We start from the raw sequence: 12,528 nt of genomic DNA on the forward strand, positions 1-12,528 counted from the left end.
AAAAGCCCGAGGCAAAATTTGCTTAGGACGATCTTTGCTTTACAGAATTTTATTTATTAGTTATTATATATTATTATCCATAATATAAAATAACTTATACACAGCTCGAATATCGCCATTGTTATATAACTTACTAATTGTTATTTATATTCCAATGTTTATTCTATTTATTAAGACTTATCTATTGCACATATTAACTTATGGCCTTCTTTATCCTTCAAAACGCTGCTGCGCTTTTCTCAATGTTTACGGTTTTCTGAACTTTGGACACAAGAAGTCATGAGTGATGTGTGTGTGTTAGAACTAAAAATTAATAATGTGAAGATGATGATTAAACATCTTGGAGAATGTGAAAAGGAAGCGATTCAACGATTCAAATAATAATAATAATAATAATTATTATAATAATTATAATAATAACTATTAGTTCTGCTGATAAAAAAATATTTTAAAAAATAAAGCATGTGGCTTATGAGGTTAAAATGGATTTTAAAATAGCTGCTCTAGGAAAATATTTTTAGCTTTGAGCACATAGAGATTTTGAGAAATTATCTCAAATTTAATTGTGCAAACTAATTATGTAAGTTGACTTTTTGCAAAAGAGGAAATTATCTGATCTGTGACTTTATGTAAACGTCTTATTATTATTAGTTCAGGTGATATGGGCCAACTTTCCTTTTGTGAACATAAACTTTAATTACATTTAAAATAACAATGATTAATAATAATATCAAGTGCTGTTATTTCATCATATTTAAAGACGTTTTATGAGTCATTTTTTAAGGGGACTCGTGTCATATTTTGCAACAAGTAGTTTGCAGCTCTGCTCCTATATTTAATATCCCCACATTATAAAGCATATTTTGCTACTAATGCTGATTATGAAAATAAATATTGTCATGTTGCCGACCAGCTTGAGCGATGTAAAGAAGTGTGCAGAAGGTGATGTGAGGAGATCAGCTGGCTTTGTACTGTACCTTTGCGCCGCTACGTTCGCATCCACAACCCCGACATTACGCACCCACGACCGGACCGGATCCATCTCCTCTCCAAGACTTCTCTCTTTTAATCCGCTCACTTCTCGTATCAGATGCTCCTGGATCCCGAACATTTAAGCCCCGTCCTGTCCTGCGCGTTCTCTGCACTTTTTTTAACTTATGAAAAAAAGAAACTGGAGCTGGAGAGCTTAAGCACTTTGGCAAACAACAGACGGTCCACCCCAAGGCGCTGCGCTCCTCCACAGCTGTGAGAAAAAGAAATGACCGACGCTGTGTGGTGATTCAGAAGGAGCTTCGGTTTTTAAAAAATCCACGCACACTTCGTTTTAAGGCTGGAACGATGATAATAAATATATCCCTCCACTAATTGCAAGCATTGTCCAAGCGCAAAACCTCCAGCGTTACTTCGAGCGCACACGGTCACCTGCTCGGTGGGCTCAACTCCGTCTGAGACCAGTTCTGTCAGATATGTCTGTGCAGAAAGTCTTCCTTTGTCAGAGGGCCAGATCGGATCAAAACAGTTGATCCGAGGGCCAGGAAGCTCGCAGTGAATCGCTGTGCTGAAGCATGAATGAGACCCTCTGCCGGGATAGAGCGTGGAGGAGGGGCCTTAATGCCATATGGGGGACCGATTGTTGAAATGGATGCTCTCATTGGTGTAAAGTGCATCCGTTGTTTGGATTTCTGCCAGGTTCAGCATCCAACCAGGAACTGCTGGAGCAAACTTTTCACACATTAAGTTGGAGCAGGGTGATGATGAAGGAAAACACAGAGAAGGCACTACTTGCATCTGTTAATACTTTATAAATCATGTATTGTGTGTGTGGTGCGTTTTAATGAAAAATCCTCTCAGTGTGTGCGTAAAGGAGAAGAGGGGGGCTTTATGTTATTAATATTATCCAAATTGTGGATTTTTCGTGAATAAAAGCTTTTATATTTATATTTATTGATATGTGATTGTTTTATAAAAGCCACGTGTTAAAGTGTTTAAACTCTCCTGTACGCGCGGCCCTGAACTGTCTGTACGCAGCAAATCCTGTTTGGTCTTTTCATTCAATGTAACACAAGTGCGCTCTCGACAGGCGCGCATTCAGCAGCCCCACCGTCTGCTCCTTTGAACGCAGTGATTCCGCTGAGGAGGCATCGCATCAGTGTCAGCCGCAACAATGGCCGTCTGGTTGGTCCATCAATCTCCTCCGGCAGCGGACGCGGCTGCGCTCTGACTGGCGTTTGGAGCCGCTGCCTGACAGAGCCCCAAATGAGTTCTTAATCAATACAACAGGATTCAGTTAGAAATAACGCAGATACAAAAGAGAAATGTTGTTTGGCAAGTTTTCTATAGAGGAAAAAAACAATGCGTAAATGTAAGTGTGGTTACTTTGGAGAGGGACTGATAGAGTTTGTTTAGCTGCTGATTTGGATCATTTAACAGCTTTAAAGGGGGCTTTATAATCTGTTATAAAAGTGTTCAAACCCAAGCAGAATTGTTGTCAATATAAATTCATCAGCTCTGCCTTTTGCAATAATCATATTATGGATCCGTTTTGAGTTTAGGCCCAACCAGACGAAATCATTTGCAGCTTTTTGCGGCTTAAAATTAATTTATTTCATCTGGCGTTGAAAAGGAAAGTTTTTTTTAAAACCCTGGTTCTTCGCCCCTTACCAATACTATTGTCTCTGTGTGGAGTTTGTGCGCCTGGACAATGGATGGAAATCTCCCCCCTTTGGATCCCGCCTCAGCCCACCATCTGCCAGCGCGGGACAAAGTCAGATGTTCCCCCAATTATGAGAGCAGTCCTGGGGAATCCTGCTGCCGAGTCTCCTCCCTGTCGCCGTGTCCCTCACACACTTCCTCTGACATGATTGACAGCTCTACTTAACCATGAAAAATCTGTATATGATGACACACTTTAATAAAAATTCCTCTACTGAAATGCAGGGAGACGCGATATTTAAGATGCTGTAAGAATTAATTGGATTATTTAATTAAAGAGGAGTACCACATGGACGTTAAAGACATATGACTGCTCCGAAAATAAATCGGTCCAGAACGGCCGAATATGATCAGGAAATCTTTGCAAACTAAACAGAAAATATCCAGGTTAAACTTTTGCCCTGAGCTTACTGCACCTTTTCATTTCTCTTGGATGTGTAGGAAAGACTCATCAAACAGGTTATTAGTTAGCATAAGTCACAACCAGTTTTGTGGTTTCGTTACATAAAAATGTTCACTTTTGTTCCATTACATAGGATTTATTTCAGATAATTTGAGGACACAAATCACAGTTATTACGCCTTTAAAGGGACAGTTAACCCCCAAATAATAATTTAAAAACATATTTTGTCTCTTACCTATAGTTCTTTTTTATCTTTTTGGTGTGAGTTGCCAAACGCTGTAGAGATTATTTCCTTTTCTCCAATATAATGGAACTATATGGAACTTGATGCTCAAAGCGCGAAAAAAAAATAAATTTGAAAACTCAACAGCCATGTCTCTTTCCAGTAATCCTGACCCGGTTACTAAAGATAACCCACATAGTCTACTTTGTTGTGAGCAGTTTCATATGGGAACTAGGTTCTTTCAGGTTTAATTTCCAAATGAAACTACTGACAAGATTTTTTAAACATTTTTTTGGGCACCACAAGCAAAGTGCCATATAATCCCATTATAATAGAGAGAAGGCATATATATATATACTGCCAATACCTCCAACAACAATCTAGATAAACATAAACTACAGTTATTGGGGTGGTTCTATTTTGGAGTGAACTGCCCCTTTAATGGAGAGGGTATCGTTTAAAATATCTCACAAACTTCCTTTATATTTTCAGTTAAAATTTGGCTCCATCGTTTATTTATTATTTGTTTCATCTAGCCTGTGAGTTCTGTAAAACTCAAACTACCTGCCAGATTTTAACAGAGAGACAGGCCAAAAGAAAATGATTTTTTTTAAAGTTTGATGCTGCGGACCGGCTCGTCCCCCCACTGCAGCCCCACAGGTGCGACAGTCAGGCCCGGCAGTGATTATCATCACACCCCGCAGGACTTTGCTGTCTGGATGTGTGGCTTTTCTAAATTGGTGAAGCGGAGAGTCGGGGCGAGAATGGGGGATTAGTCAAACCACAAACGTCTTTCTAATCAATTTAACCCGCTGAGACGGTCAGCCCGTGTGTTTCAGGGAGGAGGTGAGGGGGAATCAGTGACTGCTAAACCAAACAATGGGGTATCGTGTGCCGCTCGTCCTCTCCAGCATTCCCCTGCTCCCATGGGACACCCACAGCCACTCTGTGTGGATGGCACTGTGTCCACGGAGGTCAGGAGGGGCGTGGCGTGTGTGTGTGTGTGTGTGTGTGTGTGTGTGTGTGTGTGTGTGGACGCAGCAGCTGGTTCCCGTCCCTCCTCTCCACTGTGCAGAAAACAACAGAGCTAATGCGACCCACCACGTCTCCCATCGATCGCCATATATTGCTCTCGTTTTTTTGTTTACTTATTTAGGATTTAGGCAAGGATGCAGATCCCCCAGGGGAGTGTCGGCATCCCCAATTAAACCGGAGTGACCACCTTTAGCCTAATTTCTTAACATCAAAATCCATCATCTGCTCCAAACACGTGGCTTCATCTCGATGTAGGGGCTACATTGATTTGGAGTTAAAGGGACAGTCCACCGCAAAATCAAAAATACATTTTTTTTCTCTTATAGTGCTATTTATTAATCTAAATTGTTTTGGTTTGGCTTGCCAAATATTAGAGATATCTGCCAAAGAGATGTTTGTCATTGCTTCAATACAATGGAACTAGATGGCACTTCTCAAAGAGTAACAAAAGTACATAAAAAATGTTTTAACAGCGATGTATTTTTCCTGAAGTCCTGCCATGTTGTGAGCATTTTCATATAGAATTTTTTCTCTAGTGTAGTTCCTACATGAAACTGCCCACAACAAGTGGTGTGGATTTTCTTGAGAAATAGGATCATGCTTTCTGGAAAGACACAATAGTGTTGATTAAATGTATATTGGGGGCTTTAAGAAGTTCCATTATATCTGAGAGGTCAAACATATTTACGGCCTATATCTCCAACTCTGCAGCTCACACAAGAACAACCCATATTGATAAATAGTGCTGCAGGTGGAGGAGAAAATGTATTCTTGGGTGAACTGTCACTTTAAATGATGTCATTAGGCTAAAGAAAAGATACAAAGCAACTACTAGAGATGCTTAGAATATATGTGGCCAAAATATAGAAAGTTCAAAAGTTAGTTCTGGATATCAGAATATTACTGTCACAAGCTGCCTTCTCTAACCTTTAGGCCGCCACTGCCATGATTGTGTCCAAGGAGAAAAAAACTGCTGCTAAGTGGAAATCATGTGTTAGACAAAAAAAAAGGTTCTTAAATATTTTAAAATTACATGACAAACTTTGTCTTCACTGCCTGAAAAATTCACTTTAGTGGGCGAGCATGCAAAATACAGAGGTGTTGCTACTGGCCCAAATTTAAGTGAGTTATAAGTTGTTTTAAACAATAAAATAAATAACAGTTTTTTAGTACACAGTGATGCCAAGTCACATGAAAAGGCTGGAAAAACACTTTCCATGCAGCGTATAACTGACTGAACACAACATTTGTTCTCTTCTATTACTCTGGCTTGTGGAAATACGGTTACACTGCAGATAAAACCAATATCTTTATGACACATTGTAAATAAAGCATTTGTTCCAAAACGTCACTGAATTATTTTTTACCGTACTAGAAACTGTGTCCTTGACGCATGGTTAAGATCACCTTTACTTAATTGTATCCCTCCCCACCAAGTGTGCTTGTATTTGTGTAAATGCATATGTGTGTGTATATAGGCTATTTAGGTTGGGTTTTGATCTTTGTCTGGTTTATATGTTGTTATCAAACAAATGTCAATAAAAAATACATTTAAAAAAAAGTTGTTATATGTAGCTATTGTAGATGTAACATGCATAAATACCCCTTCTGAACAATCTTTTTCTTAAGTGATTGATTTTAATTATTTGCTTTAACTCAAACTATTTTAAACAAACTGCTTGAGTTTCACATGCACAGATTCAACTTTGTGATTTGTTTAGATATTTATGTTGTTGTTGTTGTTACATGATTATATTATAAGTGATCTACAAATCAGCAGTTCGTGTTGAGAATTATGTCCTGTATAGAGAGCAGTAACTAATTCATTCAAAACCACAGGTTGTGCCCACTTTCCTGTCCTTAAAAATTAGTGTGTTGTTGCCATCTCCTGGACATATTAAGAATAACATCATCTGTGGTTTTCTGGGTCTGTACAATACAAGTTTTCATCTTCTGAAGCTACTCTGTATCATGATAAATATGATTCAAAGACAGTGATGGATCAATCTGTACAACAATCATTTATTAATGTCAAACTCAAAGTGACTTCACATGAACTCTGGAAAAACAATTGTGTGTTCCAAAAAGAAAAAAGAATCTTTTTAAAATCACAGCTCTTCTATTTGTAGCTTATTACATGATAGTTTACAATTATTTGCCAGATATGGGCTGTAAAAAGTGGCATGTACTGTTTTTGGAAAAGAGGGTAAGATGAAGATAAAAGATAAATTCAATAGAAGGAAGCATATTGCATATCAAGTAAGAAGTTTTCACATTGTTTTTCAGTATTAATTTCACAAAATATGTATCTTCTTCATAGACATTACAAGTGCATGTAGTAGTGTATTATAAATATTGCTTCATTCAATAAAAGTTTGTCATTAACATAATAAAGCTTCAGGTTTGTAAACACTGTGCTTATCTGGCAATAAAGTTCACTACAAAAAAATATATTAAAGATGTTATTTTGCCTTTAAATACCTTAGAAAATTACACATTTATGATTTCTGGTAATGGTGACTGATGACTTCAACAAACTCAGCATAATTCAGCTTACATTCAACCTGAGAAATGCCTTTAATCCTAGTGTAATGCATGAAACTACATTGTAAAGTGGAAGGTAGGATTAAAGGCATGCTATGCAGAAACTGAAACATTCAAACCCCTCCTCCCCGGTTCAACAAAAGTGAAAGAAATCTCCAGATACACTCTTTAGAAACAACCTTTGTCTCACTATATTTGTGTTTCTTTTTGTGTTTGCTATTTTTGTCCCTTCATGCCCAGACGGTGATGCCCAGAAAAGTCCCAAACAGCAAAATGTAAAAATAAAGTACAGGCAGAGGCAAGGGATTACTGTTGCCCTTCTTTCCTCTTCTGCTTTTTTAGGAAAATCCTACACAGTATACTTAAAAGGGGTGCATATTGGACTTAATAACTCGTAGAAAAAAAGATTACTTTTGCAATGTTTGAGGAAATTGTGTGTCCACAGCTGTGTCAAGTACAGTCTCCTACTAATTGAACAGAAAATGCCCTGAGAAAAAGCTGTCCTTCGTCATACCGTTGCTACCATGGTTGGCCACAAGATAGACCTTGTCACCACGGTTCAGCCTAACGTGCGTGCTGCCGCTGGCTGTGACGTAACCACTCTGCCGGGTGGTGTATGAGTGCACAAGCAGATCTTTGTTATGCATTAGATCGACACTGGCAGACTTTTTGTAGATGGTAGAGTGGAACTGAAACTCGTACACACCTGGATGCTCACACGTAAAATACCCCGTTTTTGTGTCATAGCTGTTCTGTTCATTGTAGATGACGTCACTGAAGGCTATGGGCCGACCTGAAACAGGGAAGTCGTTTCCAAGTCTCACAGTGAAGGCAACATTTATCCCAGTGCCAGGGGGTCCAGGGAGTCCACGGGGTCCACGAGGTCCACGGGGTCCAGGAGGTCCTGTATTAAAATGGACAAGAGTACAATTATACCAACATGATCTTCCAACTACAGTATCCGAAAGTAATATTTTTTGTTTGTTGTGTATTTATGGATAAGTGGTAAATTTACCTTGTGGTAACGGTGAGTCGCTCGCTAGAAAAAGTTAGAGGGAAAAATCAGTATTTTCAAAATATTCCAATGTTGGCACTGATTATCTTTACTCAACTGTGTCAGGTAAGATTTCAGGATCAACTCACCAATCTCACTCCATGGACTGAGGTCAAAGGCAGGTATGTCCTCACACCGGGTGTAACCGGACCCTCGAGGACGGTACTGGAAGGGCTGCTCTGGTGCTTCATTGATGCCAGTGTTGTCACATATGATTCGGGCGAGTGATGTGTCCTTCAGGGATTCCCTCTGGGCCTCAGTGAAGACTCTCTCGTTCTCCCACCAAAGTCTGAAAAAATGGACAGTTTGGTTACATTTAAAGTCTTGCGACTGTAAAGGTGCAGGTAACACGAATATGAGCAAGTCTTTAACACTGTCAGTTATGTAACATACCGGTCTCCTTGACGGCTCCTCTGGAACTGAGTGGCAATCAAGCAGGCATATAGGGGTCCCACTCTTCCGCCACGGACGAAGGGCTCAGCCGCTCCTCCCAGCCACACATCAATGTTGTCAGGAGTTCCGTAGAGATTGAGAATTTTCTGGGCCAAATCAGTGTTATTCAACACCTCAGCCAGCTCTGCCAAGTTTCGTGGCTGAGACAGCCCACAGAATTTGCGCCATTTGTTGTAGCCTAAAAAGGATCACACAGGGTGAAAATCTTGTCATGTTTTAAGTGTGTGATCTGAATGGCTACAAAAAAATCCTAGATGTATGGGAAAAATAATTCTAGACATAAACAATAAATAGTTATAAGGACGAAATAAATACCTGGGAGTCCATGGTCTCTGCCTCTCTGCATGTTGAGGGCAGCCAGATCCAGCGCCAGATGTTGGGAGAACTTAAACAGTCTATCCCTCAGCTCATCTGTCATCATTTTATCCTGTGTGTTCAGCTTGGCCCTGCTGCCCACCAAGCCCCTGATGACTGGGTCAATACCACCTGACGAACACAAAAGATGTTTTTTCATTCTGTGTAATTGTAATCATTCTCTGTTTCGGGATGGAGTACCTGTCTCTCAGCGAGTAGGGTTAGACCAAAAAAACATATTGTTTGTTTAAACTAGTCTAGTATAGGGTGTGTTTCAATAATATGCTAAAAAAGGACATTATTTACAGTTACAATTTGGCCTTAGAGTTCTTCTGATATAAGCTTGGGTTCAAAAAAAGTTTTTTGTTCTAACTGTAACCCAAACCCTATCCGACAGCTGGGTTTTAAAAGGTTAAAGACTTTGGTTGTACCTTCATGGATGAGCCTCCATGGTGCGAAGAAGGTTTTGTGCAGCAGTGGGCTGGGGAAAAGCTTGCTCTCGGTGTAGTCGGCATCAAGACGTTTAATATCCGAATTAACAATCAGATGCCCAAATCGGTAGGCAGCTGTGGCGAACACATTGGAGATGCCTGGGTCAACATTTTCATCATAACCGGGGTAGTTGGACAGCTGTTTCGCAATGAAGTCTGGACCAACAATGTGAGCTAAGTAGTCTCTGTAAGTGATAACCTGAAAGTCAGCAAAAAGAGTGAAATGAGCCATACAATTCATCCCCTAAATCATCAATGCAGCATTTCTGTTGCAAAGCTAAGCTGGTTTCTAACCTGAAAATATCCTCCCATGATCTTTCGTGCCTCCTGGTACAGTCTCTCTCCATCCCAGTGAGGATTGAGTTTGGCCAGAGCACGTACCAGACGGTTGTGCTCACGCATTAACAGTGTGTGTAAAGCTGTCAGAGCAATGTTCTCATTGGCACGCACATCACCTAAAAATCAGATAAAATGAGGGACAAAGTGATATCAGGCTTGTGCTGCAATGCTTGGAATGAATGTAACACTTGCTTGTACATCAGTCTTTTTGCTGCCACTCACCAGCCTCAAAGCAGGGCAACTCCTCAACATCAGACTCATTGGTGATGCGAGCTCGGGTGGCGCATGCGTTCATAGTCATATTGGAGAAGGGCAGTAGCTCACGGCCGTTGTCAGTGTGCTCTTCGTTGACCCTCAGCAGTCCCTTATCTGTGGTGAGGTCACGTAGGAAGCGAGCTTTACTCTGATCTGAACCGTACACCTGTCCTACATCAATGAAAGATGTAAGTGCGTTTATCTGCTCGCGGACGTTTTTTGCACCAAACATGTGTCCTGTTGTGCCAGAACCACAAGCTGCCGATGAGCGGAAGAAGGGCATGCACTTCTCTGAGTTTCTGCCAAAGCGGGGGTCATTCTTGGGAACCTGTTTAGACAACAAAAAGCTGTTAGCATCCAGTGTGTGTGCGTTGATGATGGATTCATGTCTTTTCTTGTGCAACGCAACAAAACTGACCTCAATAGGGAAGCAGGGCTCTGTGCGCTCACAGCTCTGGTCACAGTCAATACCGTTACTGAATGAGCGGATGACAGGAGAGTGAGGAGTGAAGGTCAGGTCGTGGTCGGTCCACTGGCCAAAGATTGCCACCAGGTGAGTGTAGAGTGGGTCTTCCTCTAGTGAGTTTACTGAGCGCATAATTTGGTTGGACACTTCCCTTACCTGAGAACAGGATGAAACAATGAGCACCTTGGTGGAAAGGGTTTGTACAACTACAGGTGTCTTTGTTTCTACATGGTCATTTGTGGTGCAGCAAGCAAAAATAATATTCTGAAGCATATTACCAAGGGAAGAATGTGCCCATTGTATTCTTGGTCAGGGTCCCAGCCTTTGGGCAGAGAATCATCATCAAAGTACTCAGCAGGGAGCCAGCGGGTGAAAGGCGTGTTGGCGGATCCCCAGCGGGTTTTTTCTCTATGCAAGTCAGAAAGAATCCATCACAATACTCAGTGATCTGCTCTTTTTTAAACATTATTTTCATGACACTTGGAACACAGCCAGTGAACCATTTAACTCCTAATTAAATGCTGTGCTGTAGCTGGTAGTTCATTATTATATGTAAGTAAGAAACAAGTGGGGGACAAATCAGGAACCTCTTGATAATTAATGAATCATTACTGAAACATTGATAAGTACTTCCTTGTCATTGTCCTATTTACAGTAGATAATTATGAGGTGTGAATATGATCAGGATTTACTGGCATTCGTAATTCATTATCCTTGCATGAGATATATGGGAAATGATAACAGGACAAGGTGCAATAAAAGTCCCCGGTCAAACCCAGAATCAGGGGCATCATAATAAACGCTAAAGGAAAGATAGCTGTGCATTAACCGCACCTATTTTCGTTCCTTTGTGTGTGAAGTCAAATGAAAGATTGCCTGTTTGTTGCCTCACCTGTTGTTGCAGGTGCTGGTTGCAGTTCGAAACCTATCTAAATTGGGAGTGGTCCTGCAGGAAGGGGGACGACTCTGGGGAGCGCAGCCTGTCAGCTCAGCAATGAACTGCAGATCCTCCTCAGAGATTATATCTAAACAAACAAAAACGGGGAGGAAAAAATGAGCAACTCAGCAGTAACCGATTTGTTTGCAGGGGAGGATCAGAGAAGCTGTAAAGGACACACACCTGTGGCATTGATGGAGCGTTTGCTGCGTTTTAGCCAAGACCTTCTGAGCAGTTTAACAGCATTATCCATGTAGTCAGCTGCACGCACGGCATTACGGGTTACTCCAACAGGCTGTTTCACAAACCGCAGGAGGTCTGAAGGGCTTACTACGTTCCTCCTGACTCGGTCAATGCTCCTGTGTGAAAATGTATCAGTTCATTCAGATTGTCCTCAATAGCAGTTTTATACCCTATATAAAACTTTATTGGGCTATTATATGCTTCAATCAATAAAGAATGTATGGCCTCCAGACTCACGTTCTTCTCGAGTATTCATAAGAGGAGTCCACCAAGGCTTTGGCATCACCCACAGCTTTTTCAATGTCACTCCTGCTTAAATGGGACCCTGAAAGGAAACCGAAACACATTTTGATGTATTGATTTCGTGATTCATTATCAATAGACTAATGATGTTTTGGGTTGGTGGGTTTCTGATATTTTAGATTATATTCAAGCCACAAGTTACAAATAACTGCACACTAGAAGAACCAAATACACGTTTTGACTGTAATCTGGTAGGTTTATGACAAAAAAATAGAATAATACGTTGTAGTAGGGTTACGTTATTTTTAACAAAGCAAACAATGAATGCATTTAAAGCTAGGCTATTTATAATTCAGATGATAGAAGTACTCACCAGCAGTCACCTGGCACTGCAAAAACAGGTAAAGACCCGTAGCCGCCAGGCACAGGAGCAGATTCATTTCTAAAAATAAAATAAAATAAAAATGAAAAAATGAAATAAAAATGTTTTCGCTAGTCAAACAATTGAAAATAAATCTCTATAAATCTCTATCTAATCTAACACATAAAACACAATTACTGTCAATAGTGAGTAAAAATAATACTTTAAAGTAAAAGGATATTAACCTGTGGAAGGTTCGTGTCCCGTAGCAGCAGCTGTCACGAGTCAATGCTGTTCATAATATTTGCAGACTATTTATATATATCTGAAGCGTCGTTTGACGCCCATTTCTGCTCAGGAATTCTGCTCAGACAGCGACAGATTTTTTCTTCCTAGTTCCTCCTCCTCCTCCTCC

General features: G+C 40.4%; 2 protein-coding genes across 4 annotated transcripts in view; both read right to left on the reverse strand.

Moving 5' to 3' along the window:
- ebf2 (EBF transcription factor 2) overlaps positions 1-1,111 on the reverse strand; it is a 33,373-nt gene extending 32,262 nt beyond the window's left edge. For both annotated transcript variants that reach the window (XM_059336995.1, XM_059336994.1), the window contains exon 1: positions 978-1,111. In XM_059336995.1, the coding sequence (XP_059192978.1) occupies positions 978-1,111 (134 nt within the window). The remainder of the gene's footprint in view (positions 1-977) is intronic.
- Positions 1,112-6,381: 5,270 nt separating this feature from the next.
- LOC131974845 (eosinophil peroxidase-like) lies at positions 6,382-12,192 on the reverse strand. Of its 2 annotated transcripts, XM_059337329.1 has the most exons (14): positions 12,126-12,192; positions 11,747-11,834; positions 11,450-11,625; positions 11,222-11,354; positions 10,608-10,737; positions 10,282-10,485; positions 9,831-10,191; positions 9,564-9,724; positions 9,210-9,468; positions 8,740-8,910; positions 8,365-8,602; positions 8,061-8,260; positions 7,933-7,956; positions 6,382-7,821 (listed from the first exon to the last, which is right to left on the reverse strand). In XM_059337329.1, exons 1-14 carry the CDS (start codon positions 12,190-12,192, stop codon positions 7,385-7,387), a joined length of 2,649 nt encoding a protein of 882 aa, XP_059193312.1. In that variant the 3' UTR covers positions 6,382-7,384. The 2 variants fall into 2 exon arrangements, with proteins under 2 accessions (XP_059193312.1, XP_059193313.1); XM_059337330.1 differs by lacking the exon at positions 7,933-7,956 and having other exon boundaries at positions 6,382-7,824; positions 8,004-8,260.
- Positions 12,193-12,528: the final 336 nt, after the last annotated feature.

Source organism: Centropristis striata, chromosome 7 (genome assembly GCF_030273125.1).
Source record: "Centropristis striata isolate RG_2023a ecotype Rhode Island chromosome 7, C.striata_1.0, whole genome shotgun sequence".
In the NCBI taxonomy this organism is placed as follows: domain Eukaryota; kingdom Metazoa; phylum Chordata; class Actinopteri; order Perciformes; family Serranidae; genus Centropristis; species Centropristis striata.